Source organism: Scomber japonicus, chromosome 4 (genome assembly GCF_027409825.1).
Source record: "Scomber japonicus isolate fScoJap1 chromosome 4, fScoJap1.pri, whole genome shotgun sequence".
NCBI lineage: Eukaryota > Metazoa > Chordata > Actinopteri > Scombriformes > Scombridae > Scomber > Scomber japonicus.
Genome location: NC_070581.1, coordinates 27098125 through 27119502, shown reverse-complemented (window position 1 = coordinate 27119502; position 21378 = coordinate 27098125). Strand labels below are relative to the sequence as shown.

At 38.1% G+C, this 21378-nt stretch overlaps 4 protein-coding genes across 4 annotated transcripts in view; 1 reads left to right on the top strand and 3 right to left on the bottom strand.

The window, feature by feature from the left end:
- The window catches only part of LOC128357989 (serine/threonine-protein phosphatase 4 regulatory subunit 2-like), a 149332-nt gene extending 133900 nt beyond the window's left edge, over positions 1 to 15432 (bottom strand). The window contains exons 1-9 of the mRNA XM_053318440.1: positions 15335 to 15432; positions 14518 to 14599; positions 14202 to 14372; positions 13352 to 13445; positions 13133 to 13170; positions 12917 to 12991; positions 12561 to 12710; positions 11975 to 12261; positions 10219 to 11476 (exon numbers count right to left, since the gene is read on the bottom strand). Coding sequence (XP_053174415.1) covers positions 11160 to 11476; positions 11975 to 12261; positions 12561 to 12710; positions 12917 to 12991; positions 13133 to 13170; positions 13352 to 13445; positions 14202 to 14372; positions 14518 to 14599; positions 15335 to 15368 — 1248 coding nt within the window. The 5' untranslated portion in view covers positions 15369 to 15432 and the 3' untranslated portion in view covers positions 10219 to 11159. The remainder of the gene's footprint in view (positions 1 to 10218; positions 11477 to 11974; positions 12262 to 12560; positions 12711 to 12916; positions 12992 to 13132; positions 13171 to 13351; positions 13446 to 14201; positions 14373 to 14517; positions 14600 to 15334) is intronic.
- oard1 (O-acyl-ADP-ribose deacylase 1) lies at positions 823 to 3098 on the bottom strand. The gene is made up of 5 exons (XM_053318441.1): positions 2698 to 3098; positions 2403 to 2568; positions 2245 to 2303; positions 2033 to 2145; positions 823 to 1087 (listed from the first exon to the last, which is right to left on the bottom strand). The coding sequence occupies exons 1-5, from the start codon at positions 2830 to 2832 to the stop codon at positions 940 to 942; spliced, it is 621 nt and encodes a 206-aa protein (XP_053174416.1). The 5' UTR covers positions 2833 to 3098; the 3' UTR covers positions 823 to 939.
- guca1b (guanylate cyclase activator 1B) lies at positions 6660 to 7827 on the bottom strand. The gene is made up of 4 exons (XM_053318442.1): positions 7624 to 7827; positions 7276 to 7425; positions 7022 to 7136; positions 6660 to 6784 (listed from the first exon to the last, which is right to left on the bottom strand). Exons 1-4 carry the CDS (start codon positions 7825 to 7827, stop codon positions 6660 to 6662), a joined length of 594 nt encoding a protein of 197 aa, XP_053174417.1.
- Positions 15433 to 15618: 186 nt separating the features above from the next.
- On the top strand, positions 15619 to 20185 carry LOC128357201 (eukaryotic translation initiation factor 4E type 3-like). The gene is made up of 7 exons (XM_053317466.1): positions 15619 to 16082; positions 17028 to 17100; positions 18051 to 18145; positions 18239 to 18299; positions 18391 to 18457; positions 18624 to 18779; positions 18874 to 20185. Exons 1-7 carry the CDS (start codon positions 15916 to 15918, stop codon positions 18918 to 18920), a joined length of 666 nt encoding a protein of 221 aa, XP_053173441.1. The 5' UTR covers positions 15619 to 15915; the 3' UTR covers positions 18921 to 20185.
- The last annotated feature ends 1193 nt before the right edge of the window (positions 20186 to 21378 follow it).

The following is a 21378-nucleotide window of genomic DNA, read 5'->3' as shown; positions in this document are numbered from 1 at the left end:
CAGCCAGCCTGGATATGTGGGGGGAAATGGGCAGGCAGCTGCAGAGTACACAGCGGTTAATGCCTTTTCCTCATGAATTATTGAAGGTGCCCCAAAGGAGAGTAGGCGGGTCACAGGCAGCAAGCTACTGAGTCTGTTCAGACAGTCTGATACTGAGGCTTAGGATAATTATTAACACTTCAAATACATGTCAAATAGGGAAGTAGAGGGCGAAAGGAGCCCCCTTTTAGTTAGATTATTTAACTGTTCAAATTTAATAAAAATGACTTGAATGGAGATGTGTTAAAAGGCTTTCCAGTCCTAAAGAAAATTGATGTTTCGGGATTGACATTGTGGTGTCGGATTCACTGTACCGCTTTCTTTGACTCACATCTGGTACCTCCATTGTGTCCCAGCTGCATTAAAGTACAATACCAGAGAAAATCAATAATGGATCATACAATACCTCGGCCATCTGCAGTGGCTACAATGAGCACTTTAGAAGTTATATGATACCCACAGAGAAATGCAAATACACTGTTTGTTCAATCAACAATGTAATTGCCTGCATAGTGGAAGAATAGGCAAATACAAAGACACCTTCTATTTTAGGCTCAGTGTCCTGCTGTAAAACATCATGTGATGTGAAATCAGGAGTGGCAGGTGAGCAAATTCAAGTAACATCTGGATTTAGTGATGAATCTAGATTTGCACATTTTGGAAGCTTTGAAATCTTGTCAAAAAGTTGACAACCAATGACTACAGAAGAGACCAAATGAAAATACAATTTATATATGGCCAGTGGGATAATGTCTTAGTGAAGTTCAGTTGACCTTGTTGTGCATAAAAGGATAATTTATTTTAACATTGTAAATAATGTACATTTTATTCAAGGAAAATTATCAACATTGTGGTAAAAATAAAGAAAAGTTCATTACAGTAAAAAAGCAATGCCATTAATCATCTGCGCATGTTCTCCCTCATGACTGTGGTCTCTGCTTTCTCTGGAAGGCTGTAGATCGTGATGGAGATGTTTGTGTCTCTGAAGACCTCTTTCAGTTTGTCTGACACCATTTCCCACCTCAATCCATCCAGGCCACAACCAATACTGTCAGAAAGAGACAAAAACATATTGTTTAAGTATAATAGTGACAGAAGCAGTTGGTGATTTGAGGGGGGATGAAGGGAGATGCGATCCCTCTTGTTAACAAAATGACCAAAATGCATCCACCTTGTGGACCTGTCACCTTCCCTCTACATCCCCTGGAGAGTGCAGGGGCAGAGTGGTTACTCTGTTGAAAATGTGAGTCTAGTCTGCCTGACTCATTGATTGTTTATCTGACTGAGGTTCGTGCAAGTTAGAAACTATGGCCCTGACAATGGCTCTGAAATATTAGTAGCCTAACTATGCTGTGTATTGATAAATCCATGGCACTGTCCGTGGTGCTGAAGTAGCAAATGGATTAGATCTGAGCAAAACTCGGGAGAGACTCAGCAAGCACACATTTCTCTGTACTCTATTAGGCTTTGCTATCCCATTTATGCTTATTAAGGAGCTAACCACATTCAAAAAACAGAGGTTGACACACATTTCGGAATAGCACCACAGATGCTCTGAAACACTGATTGACAGATTTTTTAATTAATTCATATTTGGCTGGGTTTTTTTGGCATTAAAAAAAACATTTTTTTTTGGCCTGGGAGAGTTCTTGCTACCGTGGTGGCCTGTACAATTATAGGGAGAAAACACTGTGTTCCTTTAATAGTCATATGATATTTTTGATTATTCAGTAGCATGTGTTGTACTGCTGAAAATACACCAAGTCACCTCTGTAACAATATATTTTAGGGGAGACATGACTACAGATATAGTTTTACTATGTTTGGTGTAAGCTGGGAGTGGAGCAGGTAATGTGACTGAAGAAATGAACCTGCACTGATCACACCAACACAAAACTTAATTTATGTTTGTAAGCCTTTCCCTCTTGACCCTGTTTTGATAAAGATACTGACTGGAATAATTAGATGCTAATTGTTTGGAAATTATACAAACCGAGGCATTGATATCCGGGTGACTGTATTCTTGACACAGTGTGTCTTCATATCCTCCAAACTCTGTGTCAGACTGTCATATGTGGGTTTGTGGCTGGCCTTTTTCTTTGTGATCTGCAATAAAATGATAGGAAAGCAAAACAATAACATTACCTACAATGTCTTTTGAAAGAAAAAAAGGCTAGGGATTTTAATTGACTGTTACATCTTTACCAGGTAATAGACAAAACGTTTTCCTCTTTGCAGTACAGCACACTGTCCCATCAGCTTTTCTTTTTGAATGAGAAAAAGATTACATCCACATCAGACATTTTCCAAATAAGTCACACACTTTTAGTACAGACGAATACTTATATGATGGGCTGACTTACTCTGTTCCTTTAGTTCTTCTACCCCTTTGAACTTATTCTTGAATTTCACTGCTATGCCTGCCCCCATGCGGCAATCCTCACTGATGCAGTGGGCCAAAGCTTCGTCCTCAGGACAGGAGAACAGGTCCCCACTGATGTAGTTCAGTCTCCAGTTGTTTTCTGCAGGCTAACCAGGAGGGGGCAGCATTACATCGTGTGAGGAGGCACAATGACAGAACAAGAAAATGAAACTGATGTCTAGAAAGCGAAACTATTAAGACATAAAACAACTTTCAAAATGTGGTCTAAACTTTACCCGCATTGTGTGGCTCACTCCCGGCTCCTCAGATACAGAAGACATTGAGGACAGTAAATAGGGCACTTGAGTGAAGAGCTGATTTGCAGCGTGGCGACGCGAATAAACATTCAAACAACGCAAGCTTGTCAACATTCAGCCGTCACTACACGAAGACATATATAACCAGCTTCTTACGGGATAACTTACAAGGCAGTTGACCGCAGGTTTAATACTTTATAAATACACTTGCAGGATGCTTTTTTGACAGCGCGGTAAGTTAGCTTGTATATCAGGAGACCAGAGTCCGACTGCGATCAAGGGGCGAGGTGCACTCATCCATTTAAATCATCGGCTGTAATTCCTCCCTTCGGCCACAGTGTTGGTTCCAACGGCAGTCTGGCGCTGTCCATATTCCCTCTCGTTGACTCTGCGGGAAGAAAAGACTGCAGAAGAAGCGTCTCACTTGACAACTTGGCTCAAAACTTTCGCTGAAATATGAGTGTTTTCAGGTCTTTTTTATTTTATTCAAGTTGATATCCATGTGCTGGTACTCAGTCAGTTTATTGCTGACATTTATTCAGATGTTTCCCCACTGTGAAACAGGATGAACGGTAAATGACAGTGATGTTTTATCTCTGATTTTGTCATATTCATAACGTTATTGATCCCTCCACGCGATGACATAATGCTAATTGGTGATAATAACTACGAACAGCAATGAATGACCGTAGTAATATCTGCTGTCTGTGACTGACAGTATACTATGAGAGACCCCTTGAGAAATAATTCATACTTGGTCTCACACACAACATCATAATCTCACTATACACAAACACTACTATACTCTCTCACAAGTACACCACTATACGTATACTATAAGTCTTATAGTATACACAAACACTGCTATACTCATACACATACACTACTACTCTCTCACATGTATTACTATACTCTCTCTCACACACTACTATATACTCTCTCATGTACTATTATACTCTCACAAAAACTACACTCTCTCACACGTACTACTACACTCTCACAAAAACTACTACACTCTAAAATGTACTACTATACTCACACACACACGACTATACTTTCACACACACTAGTGAATTCTCACAAGCACTACTGTCTATACTCATACAAACACTACTATACTCTCACAAATCCTACTATACTCTCTCACAAACACTACTCTTACATGTAGCCTATGTGTCTGAGTATAGTAGTACGTGTGAGAGAGTACAGTCGTGTTTGTGTATGAGTAATTTGAGTATAGTAGTGTTTGTGAGAGAGTACAGTCGTGTTTGTGTATGAGTATAGTCGTGTTTGTGAGATTATGATGCTCTGTGTGAGACCAAGTATGAATTATTTCTTAAGGGGCCTCTCATAGTAAACCACTGTATTGTCTCTGGTGTACTCAGGCAGATAAACTGATTCAGAAAAGCAAAGCCACATCAGGCTTTGACAGATACACACCAGACACGAAAAGGTCATTATTTGACATCTGGAAGGGACTTTGACATGACGTAACTCTGTAAATAAATGATAATGTTGCTCTGTACTATTTGAAGTGGGAGTTATATAAATGATTTCTGTGGGAATGCTGTGCCTTATTGTTTGAGTTCTCAGAAACTCATCTGGAATCTGATACTGACACAAGAGTTACGAGTTAGTTTGTTTTTTTGGATTACACATGCACACTCAGGTTTCACTAAGGTCCATGTATCTTTTGGTCATTCAATTTTCTTTTAAGGAACAAGTATTGAAAAACAAAAAACAAGTGCTGGTTACTTGATATTCGTTTTAAAATACAAAAGATTAAATTGAAATTTAAGCTTTTCCTGGTCAAAAGAGATGATTTTCTTTAAGTATTTATAAGAAATACAGAAACAGAAACCAAAAATTACCCGTTTTCTTAATGTGTTTTATATCTGTGATTATATATATTCTTGGCAAAAGCAGAGTCTCAGACAGCAGGGTGAAGTAGCAGCAGCTGGAGCTACAGAAGCAGCAGATACCTGTTCAGCTTTCTCATCATCACCTCTGACCCTCAGCTGTGGCCTTCACTCAGGCCTCTAATCTTCCAGGTTTAATGGCTCCAGGATGAGGATAGCACACTGAGAACATAGTTTCAGTTCAGCATTGTGCTATTTCCACAGCAGATCTGTACTAATGAGTGCCAGTAATTTCACTGCCAGCCTGATCTGAACCAAAAGCTTCTCTGTGATCACAATGAATAGATACATCTTTAACTCTGTGGCATCATCAGGAGATCTGGATCACTGGACCTGATGCGACTTGTCAAGTAAATATGCACTTGTGTTTATTTCATAGTCCAATGTCATTTTGTGTAAGTTCTTAAGTAATGTTTATTTTGCTTGCCTGTGTTTTACATTTAACCTGGTAAAAGCTCCTGTATCTCCTTTAACTGGTCATCTTCAGTCCTTCAGCACATCAGTGTAACATGGTGTGGAATAAAACTTTTACTGCTGTTGGTTCATAAACAGACCACTTATGTTCATTGTATCACATTCAGCTGTCATGACTTCTGTCCCTCCAGTGTCGATCCAGACTCTTCTAGTCATCCTCCTTCACTGCAGACCTTCATCCATCCTTTCTCTGATTAGACTGCAGCCTCAGCTCCCAGCTATGACAGGACTACAACCTTCTATGTTTTTTGTTTGCCAGGTCTGTATTTACTTTGTGTGTTTATCTACATCATCAACATGTGTATAAGATGATCATATTGGCTGTCTTATGTATGATTTGATCTAGTGTATTGAATTATAAGCCCAATAAATATCTTGAATCTATCTTATTAGCTGCTTTGATTGAGTATGTGAATAACATTGAGTGATCTTTACACCGATTATATAATGTATATGAACAGTGACAAAATAAGTTAATATAGTAATGATCATTGTCACTCTGGGCCAGGACACTGCTGAAAAGATCTTCTCAGTGAGGCTATCTGGGTTAAGTAAAATAAATGAGTTTATAATAATAAAAGATAATAAGAGGTTTCACAGCTGAAAACCCCCTAATTTGACTAAAGAGTTGCACAAAACTTTTCATAACATTACTCACAAAGAATTGACTCTATTTGGGTGGAAAATTACAGAAGAGTATCTGAGCTAATTTTGTCATTTTAAGCTGTAGTCTTAGAATGCAGTGCCTATCAAGATATGTGCATAAATACTTTTGTGAAGGTCATTATTACAATCCTCCAATTATTGCCTATACTTAATGGAGTGCACCAGATTTCTATAAAACAAGGCAGTCAGTGTAAAGTCTGTATATACTTATTTATTGTGGTTATTGTGTTTAAAGTGGTTTATTCAATTTATTCTAGTTTATTAGATCTATTTTCAGGTTAAACTGGGTGATGCTATGAGAGGCATAACTGTACATGAGGGCATCAAAAACAGTATACCCATAAAAATGATAAATATACTTCTTTAGAAAAATGTGAAAATCAGTGAGTCTTAGTCCGTGCACACCCACACAGTCCTGAGAAGAGATCTAAATACTGTAAATAAGTGAAAACAGGTATGTGGTTGGATAGGGGTTTTTGCATGTTTATTCAATAACACAAAACAAAAAAATGAAAATACAGTATGTTATGCAGTAAATTAAGCCTGAAGCATCTATAAAGTACAGACACATAAACAGATATACAAGACCTGAAGTGCCATTAGACGAAGTCAGGTCTACTGTTTAATTCCTCAATGGCTCAATTAAATGTGTAACATAAATCAAAATGAATGGAATTAATAGAAAGCGCCTTTACAAGCAAAATATAACATTGGTGTGGACTAAACTTGTATATAAATCTTTTTTTTTTTTTTTTTTTTTTTTTTTTTAATATATATACATATATATATGTATATACACTGCAAGGGATACAAAATCCCAATAGGATTGGTAATATACTAAGGCTGTGTGTATGTGACAGATTGACAGTCCGTGCTACAGCCTTAGAAGTCAGTACTTTTTCTTCGCTCGCTCATCCAGTCCCCGGGGTTGACGTCCATTTGCAGCATCTTCATCACCCACTTATCTCTCCGCGCTCCATCAATGAACTCATCCAGCGAGAGCTCCCCTAAGTGGCAATGAGTAGCTAAGGTTATTCTCTGACACAGCATCATTTAGATACAAAGGGCATGTTTCACTATACGTTTCTCCTTTCCTGAATTTGCAGTTTTGATGACAAGTAACAATGAACTTCACCACACTTCTACATTAACACTCCACAAAGCCATTACGGCAGCCTCATACGGAGCTTTTAAATCACCCGCAATGCATTTTAAGATGTCAGAAAACTGTTAAAAACACTCACCATCTCCATTTTCATCAACAAGCTCAAATATCCGGTCAACCACTTGGTCTGGGGTCAGCAGATTGCACTCTTCATCCAGCTCTCCATGGCAAGCTTTCTTCAGTCGATAAATAGACTGAAAGTGACAGGAAAGGATACAATAAATCTAAAGCTGACCCAATTTTATTACAGTTGATTACTATATTACACTGATTGAAGTCATTAAAGTAGTAATCAGCTATCCTTTATGGTTTCCGTAAAATATTATACATTACCTCCACAATTTCTTTCAGCTCTGTTTTATCAATGCATCCACTTCCATCTTTGTCATACATCTTGAATGTCCATTTAAGCTTGTGTTCCAGTTTACCCCTCAGGACTAAGTTCAAGGCTGCCACGTACTCCAGGAAATCAATGGTGTTGTCCTGTGTACATGCAGAAGAACAATTCAAATGTTAAATGCCTGTTTACTCAACACAGCAATCCAAAATATTAAGGTCTCAAGTCGTGGGCATTAACTTTTATAACAAATGCTTCCAATCAGCAATCTTTACTTTGTGAAGTGTCAATATTAATATGAGACCAAAGCACATAGTTCCACACAATAAAACTTTGATACTTACCCCATTCTTGTCAAAGGCTCGAAACATGTTTTCAATGTAATCCGCGGCCTCCTTGTTATCGGTGACACCAAAGAAGCTCTTGAACTCGTGCATGAAGAGAGTCCCGCTTGGACATTCCACAACAAATTTTTTGTACCATTCCTGCAGCTCGGCAACATCGATTTCCTTATCTGGGTCACTTTCCTCGCTCAGGCGCTGACCCATTATGGAAATATATTCTCCAACACCTTAAAGACTGAGAGTGTCACTTACATTACAGCCTCACAGACCTTGTTTGACCTACTGAACTCCTTTTACGCTTTATATTACAAAATTCAGAAATGTTAGTCCTCAGTGATGTAGATAAATCCCACAACAATTCTTTTTGGAAAATCAGCAAAGATTGAAGAAAAAAATGAAATGAAAGTCCATATACAAGCTGAATTATTATTAGGCTCTCTATTGTGGCAAATCCCCTCTGTGAGAGTGAGGATGAGGTACAGGCTGTTATGGATCGAGATAAGGGATTTAAAATGGACACTTGTCAAACTCAATTAGTTCATGAAAGGATTGCCTAGTGCTCCTCCCTCTAGCTCTCCTAAAATACAGAAGCACTGTACATCTACTATATGTCAACTTGGTGGAAACATTAATTAAAGGATATGTTTGACTTTTTAATGCTGTCTTAAAACAACAGTCAACTGCCCAAAGGATCACAGAAAGAGGTTTTCCTTGCTGTAATCATTCCTCCTGTTCGTAGTGTCTATTAAAAGATCCCCTTCTAATGTGCTGATGGGGCCAAGATTCAGTGTTCACGCAGTCATTTTGTGTAAAAAATGAATTCAGAGGTTTATTTTCATACTTCAGCAGTCTTAGTTAGTCTATCAAGTTGATATCTGTCACATTTACAGTCTTTTTACCATAAAATCCATTCCCTCTGTTTTTCCTTTGACAGTGTTTCCCTGTTGAGCTGTGGTGGAATTAGACTTTAATATTAAAAGATATCTACTTAATTAGACTATTTTGTACAGTGCAGTATATGTGATAGAGATAAAAAAAAATTGATAGAAGGATTATATCAGACATGAGGTCAAACATAGTGTAGTCAAGCCGCATCCAGATTACAGATGATAAAGATGTTATCTAGTGATATACACATACTGTTTGATATAGTACAGTTCAAGTACATACAGTACATGTCTGCATGACTACGGTTTTTACATAGAAAGGTCTGTTTAGGGAGTATTACTCAACCAGTGGAGAGCGTTGGCTTGGCTGAAAGTCATGTCTGAGAAACAACAGTGGTGATGTCATTCAGGTTATCTCATCCTGGGGCAATTAGTCACCATAGGAAATGAGTTTGACCCATATTCAGAAAGAGTTTGACCCATGCTAGGTACTTAAAATCGAATGTCTGAAGTTTTGCTCCTTACATTTTGACAATTCTTTTCAAATCTCTCTTTTAAGTCCTCCCACTTTAATGAAGTGCAATATTGAATCACAGCCATACTCGTTAAAGTAGTCTTTCTCAGTGTGGGAAGCCCCTGATGGATCTGATGATTCATACAGGCCGAGTCTTCAGTTATCCCTATAAGCTCTGACCTTCAGGTGCCAGGCTCATTAACTCCCAACCCTATGTAGACAGCTACCTCAGTCTTGCTGAAGCCCATAATAAATGTGTTGTTGCCACATTCACAAATTTTGGACTTTAAATTATACCTTGGGTGTCAATAGGGCAATTATATTTGGGAAATGAAAATTTTTTAAAAGCCTTCATTCGGCTTTATTTAAGTGTCAGGTAAGAGTTTGTGGTCATTTGACAATATACATTTTCAGTGAAATAATGCGTCACTGTTATTGTTTACTGCTGTTGTTTACAGGTGAGTGATTGGCCTGGCCCACTACCTCCCAGGCCGTTGATATGTGCTGACAACAGGGTAAGCCTTAATCTTAGTCGAGAAGTGTCAAGGCCATTAGAGGAGTCACTGGATGTTATCCTCATATGATTAAAATGATTCACACCTTCTGTTCTTACATGAGAAACATTTCAAAATTTCTTTCTAAAAGGATTCAAATTGCTCAAGTTGCTCTTCTGTACACAGTAGCCAGAGGGGTTTAATTAATACTTGGCATTTCAGCATCAATGACTGGCTTTTTTTATAAGAACTGGGCCAAGTAACTTTCAATAGTGTCATCTCTGTAGCAGTCACTTCCTCCACTGTTTCAGTTCAGTAAATGATATATTTTAAAAAACAAGACTACAACAACAAGCTAATACTAAGAACAGGATTACTCAAATACAAGTCTTTCCTTTGGCCCCCTTACCAAATTTCCACCACATCAAAAAGCCCAGTTAAAGACAGAAATGTGGTCATTAGCTTTAGAGATTTACTTTCATGAACTTAGTTTAAGGACTTTTTGGGCAACAGACCAAATTTAAAAACACATTTCACTCTGGACTAAAATTCTGGGCCAACAATTGAACCATCTATGTTGCGATTATAACAGTCACAGCTCAAAACACTCATTCAACTCACTGCCTCCCATTGTGTTCTGCGGGTATAAAACACAACTGGATTAGCAACAACAAAGAACAACAGATTGATTAAAACATACCGCACTTCAAATTTGAGCATTTATTGCTTTCCATGAATACCATGATACAGACTCAAGCATTCATTTTCCAGCGATTATCAGTTTTACGAAGGCATTGAACATGTATTACAAGTCTACAAAAACTGATTTACAGATATGTACTGTAAAAATCCTAGCTATCAAAAGAGACAGTTGTACAGCTAAGGTATGACATACAGAAAGTGTAAAAGTACCTTGTGTTATGCTGACAGATTTTGATGCAGACATGGCTTTCATTTAAGCCAAACCAAACTGGTTACTGTTGGCAACGTTGTGTTGTGTTATATTGGCTTCATACAGTGACAAAGCAAAACTGTGACATTTTCCACATCCTTCAAGGAGTCAATGCTAACAAGTGCAAGATAATGTTAATAAGAATTAAGTTTTGTGTTATGTGCTTCATAGAAAAAGCAAACAAGATGTCTGTGAAATGTTGCTTTTCATTCTTAATGGCAGGTGTCCTCATTCACCCGGAGAGGGACACATTCATTAGAAAGATAGTCAAAACAACTATGCTTAGGCCAAAACAACAACTCAAGCTGTCAAATGTATGTTTTTGGAAATACATGCCAAATGACTAATGACGTTATTTAATACATCAGTTATCAAGGTTAAATCATAATGCTTCAGATATAAAAAATTGGGGGAGAAAAAAAAGATTAGAAAAAACTTTTAGTCAACAGTGAAAAAAAGCAGAGTCTCCATAATCTCCTGTAAATCATTTCCTTCCAGTTTAAAAGACCAGGCAATGTGTGGGCTTTAGCAGTAGAAACTCAGGGGGACAAAAAGATCCTTCAATGAGGAACTTCAAGGTCCACATCGCTCCTGGTCCTGAAGTCTAGAGGTCCACAGTGCTACAGATATACCCTTGGTGTGGTATCATACAGTGTTAAAAACAGTCTGTTGGCAGGCTGGGCTTCAAGTTAGTCATGTTCCCCGGGCTCAATTGCAGTCTCTGTGCTGTTTGAATTATCAGCATCGCCCTCTGTTGACAAGTCAGGTGAATTACTAGATGAAGAGGGGACCTGCTTGTCACTGGGTTGGCCCTCTCCATCACTGCTGCTGCTGCTGCTGCTGCTGCTGCTCTCCCCACTGTCCTGCTCAACGCTTGTGCTCTTCTTTGATGGAGCGGGCTGCTCAGGTTGGTCCACAGTACTGTCACTTTTTGGACTGTGGGCATCCTCCTTCTCAGGTGACGCTACTTCCTTTTCACAAGTTTCAGTCTGTGTGCTGCTGGGCTCTGAGAAGCAAAGTGGACATTTCACCATTACATTCTGATTAACAAACAGGCTTTCATTCAAGGCAATCTTTATTTTTTTGAAAGTGAATTACTTAAATTGGATGTTTTGAAATGAGGGAAAAAACTGAAAATGTCATATAGTGTACAGCATGAGGGAAATCATTTTGACTTTAGCTGCACAGTACGATACAAACTCTTGAATGACAACCCTTTCACATTCGGGATAGTAATTTAACCCATTATGATTATGAAACTATTGACAATAGCCACTTTCAGCTGAGACTAAAAGTGTGAGTCAAGACATACAAAAGACAAAGAATCTGGACGCAGTAACCTGCAGCCTGGAGGAGACTACAATGGCAGGCATTTTTCATCCCACAGACAAGTTTGGCCTTTCGTAATGGGTACAAACACTTCTGACAAACATTTCCACGGTGTACTGCAACACTTCAACAAAAAAGTTTATATCAGCCTAAGTAAGGATGAGTACATTCTTACCATGATCCTCTGAAATGGTGGGTGTGTCACAAGATGTTCCACTCTTGTACTCTTGACCACAAGAGTCTTTTGAAGCCTCCGGTGTCTCTGACACGCTCTCTGACCCTTCACAACAAGATGGCTCCTTTTCTTCACTTTCCGTTTCATATTCCTTCTTTTCGTCAAACTTGAGCCTCTTAACTTCGTGCTTGTCAGCATCAGAGTCTTCTTCCTCCTCCTCCTCCTCGGGGTGTTTGTTCTTTATCCCACTGTTTGGTGAAACTTCACCGTCTGATAGTGAGGAATCACTGCAATAATGACATAAATGCAGAGGATCAGTTCATCAAACTAGACAGTCTATGTGAGATCAAAGCGAGTTGCAGTTGTTTTACTGATGTTTTTCTTTTAAAGATGAAGTCTTTGGACTTTGGCAGCTATTATTAGTATCCCTACATTTTAAACAAAAAATATGTACACAACACACTCAAAATAAAAAATAAAATAAAATAAAACATTTGGTATCTCACCCTAAACCCCTTCAGCCAAGTTGCTGCTGCAGAATATGTCAACAGTGTCTCATAGAGTGTACCAAACTTCTTTTAATTACCTGATATGGTGCTCATCATCTTCCTCTGTGGTTGGCTCTGGCTCTTTGCTAACTGTACAGTCAGAAAGCCCGTTGGTCGACAGTGAAGTTGACAATGACAGCTTTGGTCTGTTGAATGGTTTTGGTGTGCCTGGTCCATTTACGTTTCGACTGCAAAAACAGAAAATGACTGCTCGTTATGCATGCCAAATCACAAAACCAGCATAAGTACTAAAACCCAATCTGACAGGGGATTATTATACCCTGGCTGTTTTGTTGCTTATTTGGCTCTAAATCAATTTAACTTTCCACTTGCTGGTATATGAGGCAATTTTAGATTTGTGGAAGTCAATCACTGACAAGTATGTGGCTCCCACCTGTCTGAATATAGAGAAGAGTTACCAGGAAACATCACTCCATTCATTCTGTTTACACTGGATGCCCCATTTTTCCTTCGAAAGAAGTAGAAAGGCACAAAAACAACTGGCTGTTAATTGTAACTGAATAAGCAGATTAAAAGGGAGCTGTCAATGTAAAAAATACTGCAAACCAGCAGAGCAAGGGAACATAAGTGTAACAGCTGAGGTACTTACTCTGAGGTGGGGTACACACAGCTGACCACCATTACATTCTGCAATACATAAACAGTTATGTGTATCAGAATTTAAAATCCACAGACACTACATTATTAAGGTTTATCCTTAATACAAACATTACACTATGTGGTTTTGGCTATTTATACTTTAACACGGTAGTATCCCAGATATACAGCCTGATGACATTTGCTCAAACTAGTGCAGTGCAGTGCTCACCTTCTCCACACCCCTGAGAAACTTTTCTGTTCCTGTATAGTTTCGCTTGGGGTCTGTAAGCAGTTCACATAGGCGCTGGATGGTGAATGGGATTCTGGAAAAAAGTTACCAAGAGATATATTTAGGATCAGTCACACACAGCAGTCTCATGGCCAGCATCAACACTTTGTCTGACACCATGCCAAACCTGGCAGCACTGGAGCTGAATGAGCAAAAACGTATCAACCTGGACACACAATCCTAGTTTCAGCTGGCCACAAGCTATGATATAAATGATTAACCATTCTTTTCTGCCAAAATGTTTTCATTGGTTTACGTTTTAATGTTAAAATGTTAGAACACTAAGTTCACTACTAGGTTAACTTAAGCACCAAGGGAAATAAAACATTTTTCTTATTTGTTTTGTTGTACAATAAATGTTGACTGGAGGTGTGAAAGAGTTAATCATTTCCAAATCATGTCATTTCACTACATGTTAAGTTATGCAAATGTGTTTTTTGGAGAGTCACATGCAACAGATCAAGTTGACAAACTTGATTGACACTGTAGCTCGGTTTTGAATGCATGTAACAAAATCTTGCATGCAACAGGACAACTTGTTTGATAGCAGAAATGAATGAATTACAACACACAATGTGCCTGATCTGATTTCAGATTGATTCTAATGTATTTCAGATTTCCTTTATGAACACGTACATGTCTCTTTCTTTTTGGTTTAATTAATAACAAGCATGGACGGATGACTGAACTGCTATATACAATTACATTTTTATATATGATTTACAATATACAATTTACAATAGGGATCATTCCTAAGTACTGCAAATGTTGATCAAGCAAATTCACTTACCCGTTGTAACCATCCACTATTTTTAAGATCCTTTTCTTCATCTCTTCAAAGGGAATATACTCTACATTGGGATTATGTAGTCCTCTCTGTTCAGGTGTTGAAGCCTGGAAATCATCCATGATTTTCTCCAACTTAAACATGAAGTACGCTTTGAACTGTGACCATGAGATCCTGGAAGATATTGGAAATGCAACTCTGTATGTCAAGCACAAAAAGAATGATCTTGAAAGTCTTGTATTACTTTTTCTTTTTTTATACAAAAACACAGAAAACTTATGGGCGCTTAAGAGTGTGAAACTTTGCAGTAACTACTCACATTGCCTGCCCTGTCTTGGCAACATGGCACAGGAACTGCTCTAGAACAGGACTGGTCTCTTTTTTCCCTTTCTTCTCAAAATCTGTAAATGACACATGAAATAAAAAAGAAAGTAGCATTTAAGTATATCACGTTAATCCAAATGTCTCCTAAAGCTGACCTTAACATAAGAAAACAATGTTTGTACCTGCCATGATGTAAACCTGAAAGTTTTCAAACTAACCCAGAAGCATATGACCATCAAAGAATAATGTGGTCATTATCTAAATTATTCTGGACAAAGGTTAAATCCCATTTAATTTCCAGGCTACTTCTGGCGCACCAAGTGTACGCTGGCCATGATTAACTAGCTGTTAAGTGTTAATTATCAGCTGTGCCAAGTAAAAAATACACTGAAAGGAGAAGAAAACAAGCGAATCGTCACACCATAAAATACCCTAACACCAATTTCAAATAAGCAGAGGTTAAATGGAAACTTCTCACAAAAGTTAGTAGCACATTTATTATGACGTTCACGTTACCAGGCTAGCTGTTTAGATGATCGATAAGTATCAATAAGGGTTAGACAAGACAAACTACTTGCTAACAGATAGAAACATTAAACTATCTAGTCCAGGCAGAAACAGAAACAGAGAGCCCCATGAGTGCCTCTCCTAAACGCTAGACGTTGTTGGTAAGCTAAGTTACGGTAACGTAGTTAGCAGTCACCAGAGATTTTTGGTGAGTGCAACTAAACAAATGTAAAGAAAAAAAAAATCTCCCTCACTACTAATAAACCGCTTATTTTGGATAATTGTAAAAAATTCAAATAAATTGCCTTGAAGTGCCTCCAATAACGCGTCGATGTCCATAGCTGTGTCCAGTCACAGGCAGGAAACACTTAGCTAGTTAGCAGTAGCAGGTAGCAACTCAACAAAGCTGGTGGCAGCGGGGACTGCGCATGTCCGCAGTGACGTAGCACGCTTTGCGGAAGACGCGTTCCAGTTAGCCTGACATCAACAAAGCCTTTGAATTTGGATGCACACACAGAGACGATTGAGTAATTAGCAAGGAGCGGAGTATTGTATGTTTTATATTGCGTGTGTGTATATATATGTATATTTTCAGTGAAAGTATGTGTGGATAGACGTGGAAATCTTCTCGGTGTCTAGTGAGCTGTAGGTGCTGCAGGCTGTCAGCGGGCGTCATCGTTTTTTTGTTTTTTTTTCTGTTGTTGTGACGGCGCAAACCGGTGAAGCGACCTGTGAGTCAGCAGCTGATCGGGGGTTAATTTGACCTAACAGACCTATATATCAAAACATATAAACAAACGAGCTCTGGTAGAAACATTTGCACCAGACAACTGCTTGTTTTTTTATTTTATTATTTAACGGAGCCATTCGGTTTTCAGAGGAAGCAATGGCAGTCCCGGTAGCTGCCACATTACAGCTGAGCACATCAGCAAGCCCGCCGGGTCTGCTGGAGCACAACATTCACATCAGAGACAGAGATTTGGGAGGCATTTCAAGTAATAAAGAAATCGACACGCTGCCTTTGCATTCTCCGTGGACTTTCTGGCTTGATAGGTGAGTTATTTTCCTTCCTGTATACATTTTCAACCACTGTCATGTAGGTTAACTCTTTGTAGCTGACCTTTTTTAAAAAAAATGAGAACAAAGAAAGGAGGTGACGACTTTATCAGGCCTAGGGAAAGTGGGTCATTGCAACCTACATAACAAAAAAGGTATGTTTAACAGCGATGTAGAGATGAATTGTCTTATAAATCACATGAACATAACATGACAGCAAAAACTGCTGGTTAATGGCTTGATGCAGCTTCTCTGCCAACTTCTTTTCTCTCTGACCTACATAGCAAGTCCTCTGCTTGGTGGTGGGATCTTAAAATAAACAAAATGGTGTAATTATAAGAGACAAATTCTCTAGCTAAATATAGACTACTTGCTGGATCTGATTTCATACAGTTTTAATATATTCCGAGTATTTAATTGTATTTTTTTATTGTAAAAAAACCAAAACTTGTTGAATCACTCATGGTGTGTCTGTTGCCGCTGTCTTTTTTCTGTTACATTAAAACATATGTGGCTCAAACTTGTCATCGTGGCAAACAAAAGGCCCAAAAGTCACCCATTAACTTTATTATTCTATGCAGTGGTTTCAGAATTAATGCTATGCAGTGATCACACACACAGAGTTGACCACATGTGACAGTTTCACAAGCCTCATCATCCACAGTATGTACAAATCAGAGGGTGCTCTGCTCAAATGGGGTCAGTGTTGTTTACTGTTTACTGGGTTATTTGTCATCCGATCCCCCCCCCTCCATCCTGTCTGCTTGGAGGGGGGCTCACTGAAACATGTCTGAGTAACGAAGCACCACAAAAATGCATCTAGAACAAGTGAAGTCAGAGGGCATGAGATTTTTACAAGCCTGTATTTTTATTTTTTAAAGGAAAACATCATGTAAATGGAATTTAATTAAATGTCCATCTGGGTTTTCTTTTTTCTATCAGATCTCTACCAGGGACAACAGCAGCTGAATGTGAGTCAAACCTGAAGAAAATCTACACAGTGGAGACCGTCCAGGTAAGATGCTCTACAGTCGTGATGTAAGGACACAGCTCCATCAGACACAGTGTCGGCACATTGGTAGCAACTCAGTAAGAGCTTACAAGAGGATTAATCTCCTTTGCTACTTTTCTGCCACTCAAGGAGTTGAGTTAAGGCACATTTTTGAAGCAAGTTCCTTCATGTACACTCAAATCAATATTAGGTTTTATCTCTTCTCAACTGTTGGGAGTTTTTCTCTTTCTCCCAAATGCACCAAAACCACAGCTAGACTCGCGGAGTCAGAAGCTTTTAATGAGGACTCTCATCGGGAGACACATTTAAAGTAAATACTGAATGCAGAATTAAGTTCTAGTACTATAGTAACATCACGGCATGCTGCGTGTACAGGTCAAACCACATTTAACACTGCAATCAGCCTGAGGTTCACTAACATCACACATAGCCTTTTGAGACTGTTTTGAACATATGCTGGTGTTACTGTGGGTCTTTTTATTGTTTTTCAAAATCTCTGCCAGCATGACGTGTAACATTATGTCATCACGTGTTATAATTTTAAGGTAGAAATAGCTCCTGAATATGTGTCAAAACAGCTTTGTTGACATGGAAACACCTGCTAATTAACATGTTCATCTTTATAGTTACTAATGACTTAATTAGCGTGCCAGGTTGTTTTTAATATGTCATTGGTGACGGGAGGTTACAGACTTCTAATGCCCCATGATGACACCCCAACCACAGCTGTGTTGGATAAGGATTCATATGTGATTTGTTGTGTGTGTGTATGTGTATGTGTGTGTGTGTGTGTGTGTGTGGATAAGAGCAGTGAAGAAAAGACATTTGGCTGTGACTTTTTTTTTACAATGTAATAAATGTGAAATCTTTACAAGGCAAACTGTCTCGCTGTGCCGGTTAAGTGGTTCAATAAAATATACCTGTTTCCTGTCTTCACCTTGGCATCGGACTAGAACTTCTGGAGAGTTTACAACAACATACCTGGCGTCTCCAGCTTGCCACTGAGATGTAGCTATCATCTGATGAGAGGTGAAAGAAAGCCCCTCTGGTGAGTTAAATTTGCATGTACTGTACGTGTTCATTAGACTCAAAGCTTTTTTGAAACAGCATCGTGTAACGTTGCTTGCTACTTTGCATACAGGGAAGAAGAAAGCAACGCTAAAGGTGGTGTTTGGAAAATGAAAGTGCCAAAAGAGTGCACCGTAAGTGACATTATCAATTAAAGTATATTTTTAATGCACTATTTTAGTGTCAATTATTTACTATTTCACAAACTTGTCCTTATATCCACAGTCTGTTGTGTGGAAGGAGTTGCTATTGGCTACGATTGGAGAACAGTTCAGTGATTTTTGTGCCTCAGGTAAATGTCTTGATTGAGTTACGTAAAGCTTCATTGGCTTTGGTTCAAAGCAAATAATGATTGCCATTTAAAAAAAATTAAAATGGGATTGCTGTATTAGTTACGCAATACTATCAATATTGTCTGAAATGCATTAATGTCATTTTCTGGTGCTGTTCTGTTGCAGATGATGAAGTGGTTGGCGTCAGCGTCAGTGTACGAGACAGAGAAGATGTCTTTCAGGTCTGGAATGGAAATGCTTTGTGTGCCAATGAGTCAAAAATCTTAGGAAGAATCAATGAGCTCTTGCCACAAATACCCTTCAAAGCAGTGTTTTACAAACGTGAGTATTTCATTTTGAGCTTTAACAATGGTTTAATGGTTTTTACAGTTACACCATAAAATGTGGGTAATTGTTCTGTTTGCTTCTATTTCAGCACACGAGGAGCACCATGCTTTTGAAGGAGGACGTTCAAGACATTAGCACATTTTGCACATCAGACCCTTGAGATATTAATTTTGTTGTTGTTGTTGTTGTTGTTGCTTATGTTTTAGACCATAATATTTGGGCAAATTTTGAAGCATTTGGGTTGAAGCTCATAGTTCTCAATGTTATCATCTTAATTACCTCAAAATGTAGCCCATGTATTATGACTTGCAAATTGATGGAATTCCCCATCTCCTGAGCACTACTGTCACTCAAAAATATCCAAAATACTTTTTTTTTGTTTTAGCCGAAAGCAAAAACCATCACCAGTTTCATTTTATTATCTATGGCAGTGTTTGTATGTTTTTATACTGCAACATTTTGCAAAAACCGTAACCAAAAACCAGTAGATCATGTACAGTCAAATGTTTTTAGATGTATTATAGCATATTTTGTGCAGTTTCCTGAGCACAAACAAAGCTAGGTCTTTAAGTTAAATCTCTTTTTTTTTAATCTTGAGAGGCCTAGGTCCACAAATCAAACCTTTAACAATACATGACAACGCTTTTCTAGTCAGTTCTTTATTCTCTGTTTTGTATGTCATAGCCAAAATACAGTTGCCTATCCTGGAGAATGTTAGTATGCTGTAACGCTAGTATTTGAGCAGAAAATTGCACATTCTTTTTTTATTTACTTCTTTAGGATATAAATGGATTGTGAAAAGAAAATGTTACATGTTACAATAAAATGACCTCAGTACATAAAACATTAGTGAGTAGATACTGAGAAATATATGCAATCATTTCCATTATGTTGAATTTTGCAGCAAATTTGCAGTCTTGTGGTTGTAATTCTGTTGAAGCTTCTGCCCTAAATCGAGCACTTTGTTTCTTACATCTAAGACATCAGACAGTCCCTCCAGGGTTACACAGAAATTGTGACCACTGAGACCAAATAGCCTTTGGTTTTGTGTCACCTTTTCTGATGAAGTCTAACGCTGTTTTTATTTTTATTTGTTTTGTAAGGGGGCTTTCTCTGTCAGCTTTTAATAGAAACATCTGAGACGTGTGAATGGCAAAGTTGAAATGACGTGTTTTTTTTTTTATACGATCATAAAACCTGTGTTAGAATTCAAACTTGTGAAACCTTCACCTTTGTATAGCAGATAATATTGGCCCCAGAATAAATGAGCAAACACATGACACAGAAATCTGTCACACTGGTACAAAAAAAGAAAGTTGTTGATCTAAATCTCACATTATTTTAAGGCTGCGGTATGGCAGTTATAGTGTAATATTACAAATCAGTGGTGTTGATGAAGTGATGCACAAGAAAAAAAAGTCAATCAGATGGTTTACGACTGCTGCATCAGAACAATTTCAGTTTCTTTCAAATCCATAGCTTTAAAGTTTCCTTTTTTTGTCTTAGTACCAGTCAAAGATTTGGAATTTTCCAATGATGAGAAAGTGTGTCTTCACTTTTGACTGGTGCTACATGTAGTCAGGTGTATTTGTGTTATTAAAAAATCATAATCATAAGTGAAATGATGTAATTTAGGAAGTAAAACTATTATACATCTTACCAAAGGCGCCTTTCCTGTGTGTTTGTGTGTGTGTGTGAGTGTGTTAGTGAGGGAGTGAGATGTGAGATGGACTATTCTTGACGGCATAGAGCAGAGCAGATTTTCATGTGTGCTAGTGCTAAGACATTTGAGGTCATTTTTACAGAGCTATGGAGTACTGTATGCATTGAAACCCACAGACAGACTGCTTCTATGGATCTCAATCAAATCAAATGTTCAAGTATTTATAATGCTGGTGGCTTGCCATGTATTCTCTTCTCAAGTCAAGAAGACCACTGACTTTGCCAAACTTAACATTGCTTTATTCTCCCTTATGCTGTTCTGCTGTCCATGTAATAATATTGAAAGCACATACTGTAGGATAAGAGAATTACTGTACCCTTGCACATATGCAGTCGACCACTCACTTAAGATCTCAGACCTTGTAACTGATTGTTGATCTTGGATGGTGCCTTGTGTTTACCAGCAGTTTAGAATGTTACAGTCATCTGTGTTCAGCATGTTTGAATTGTATCTAGTCATGTTTCTCTATTAGTTTTACACGTGTTTGAAAAATAAAGATGCCTAAACCTCAGTCTTTTGCTGTCTGGAAGCTGTGTACATTGACCAAAGAGATTAGTAGTGAATCAAATATTAGACATTTCAACATATTAATCAATGGTGATGATAACATTGACCATTCATTTTAAACGTTGCCATTGAAAGACTATGTTTGAATGTAGATATGATGTATTATCAACACTAAAATTCTGTTTTAACATCAATAAGGCAATCCTACACCTTACTGTAGCAGCCCCAGTTTAACTTGCACTACTAATCTTGGGTATATTTCATGGCATTATCATTGTACAATGTATACTCAGTACATACAGTTTAGATAATGGTTAAATGTTTAATTTCTGGCTTATTTTTAGTCCATTTTTGTTTTGCGTA

Coding starts and splice junctions, on each gene's coding strand:
- oard1 (XM_053318441.1), bottom strand. CDS start 2,832: ATGTTGACAAGCTTGCGTTGTTTGAATGTTTATTCGCGTCGCCACGCT. Junction 2,304..2,402: donor AGAAGAACTAAAGGAACAGA/GTAAGTCAGCCC, acceptor TCATTCAAAAAG/AAAAGCTGATGGGACAGTGT. Junction 1,088..2,032: donor ACCCGGATATCAATGCCTCG/GTTTGTATAATT, acceptor TCTTTCTGACAG/TATTGGTTGTGGCCTGGATG.
- guca1b (XM_053318442.1), bottom strand. CDS start 7,827: ATGGGTCAGCGCCTGAGCGAGGAAAGTGACCCAGATAAGGAAATCGAT. Junction 7,137..7,275: donor AGCTGAAAGAAATTGTGGAG/GTAATGTATAAT, acceptor TGTCACTTTCAG/TCTATTTATCGACTGAAGAA. Junction 6,785..7,021: donor TGTTGATGAAAATGGAGATG/GTGAGTGTTTTT, acceptor ATTGCCACTTAG/GGGAGCTCTCGCTGGATGAG.
- LOC128357201 (XM_053317466.1), top strand. CDS start 15,916: ATGGCAGTCCCGGTAGCTGCCACATTACAGCTGAGCACATCAGCAAGC. Junction 16,083..17,027: donor TGGACTTTCTGGCTTGATAG/GTGAGTTATTTT, acceptor TTTTTCTATCAG/ATCTCTACCAGGGACAACAG. Junction 18,300..18,390: donor AAGTGCCAAAAGAGTGCACC/GTAAGTGACATT, acceptor TTATATCCACAG/TCTGTTGTGTGGAAGGAGTT.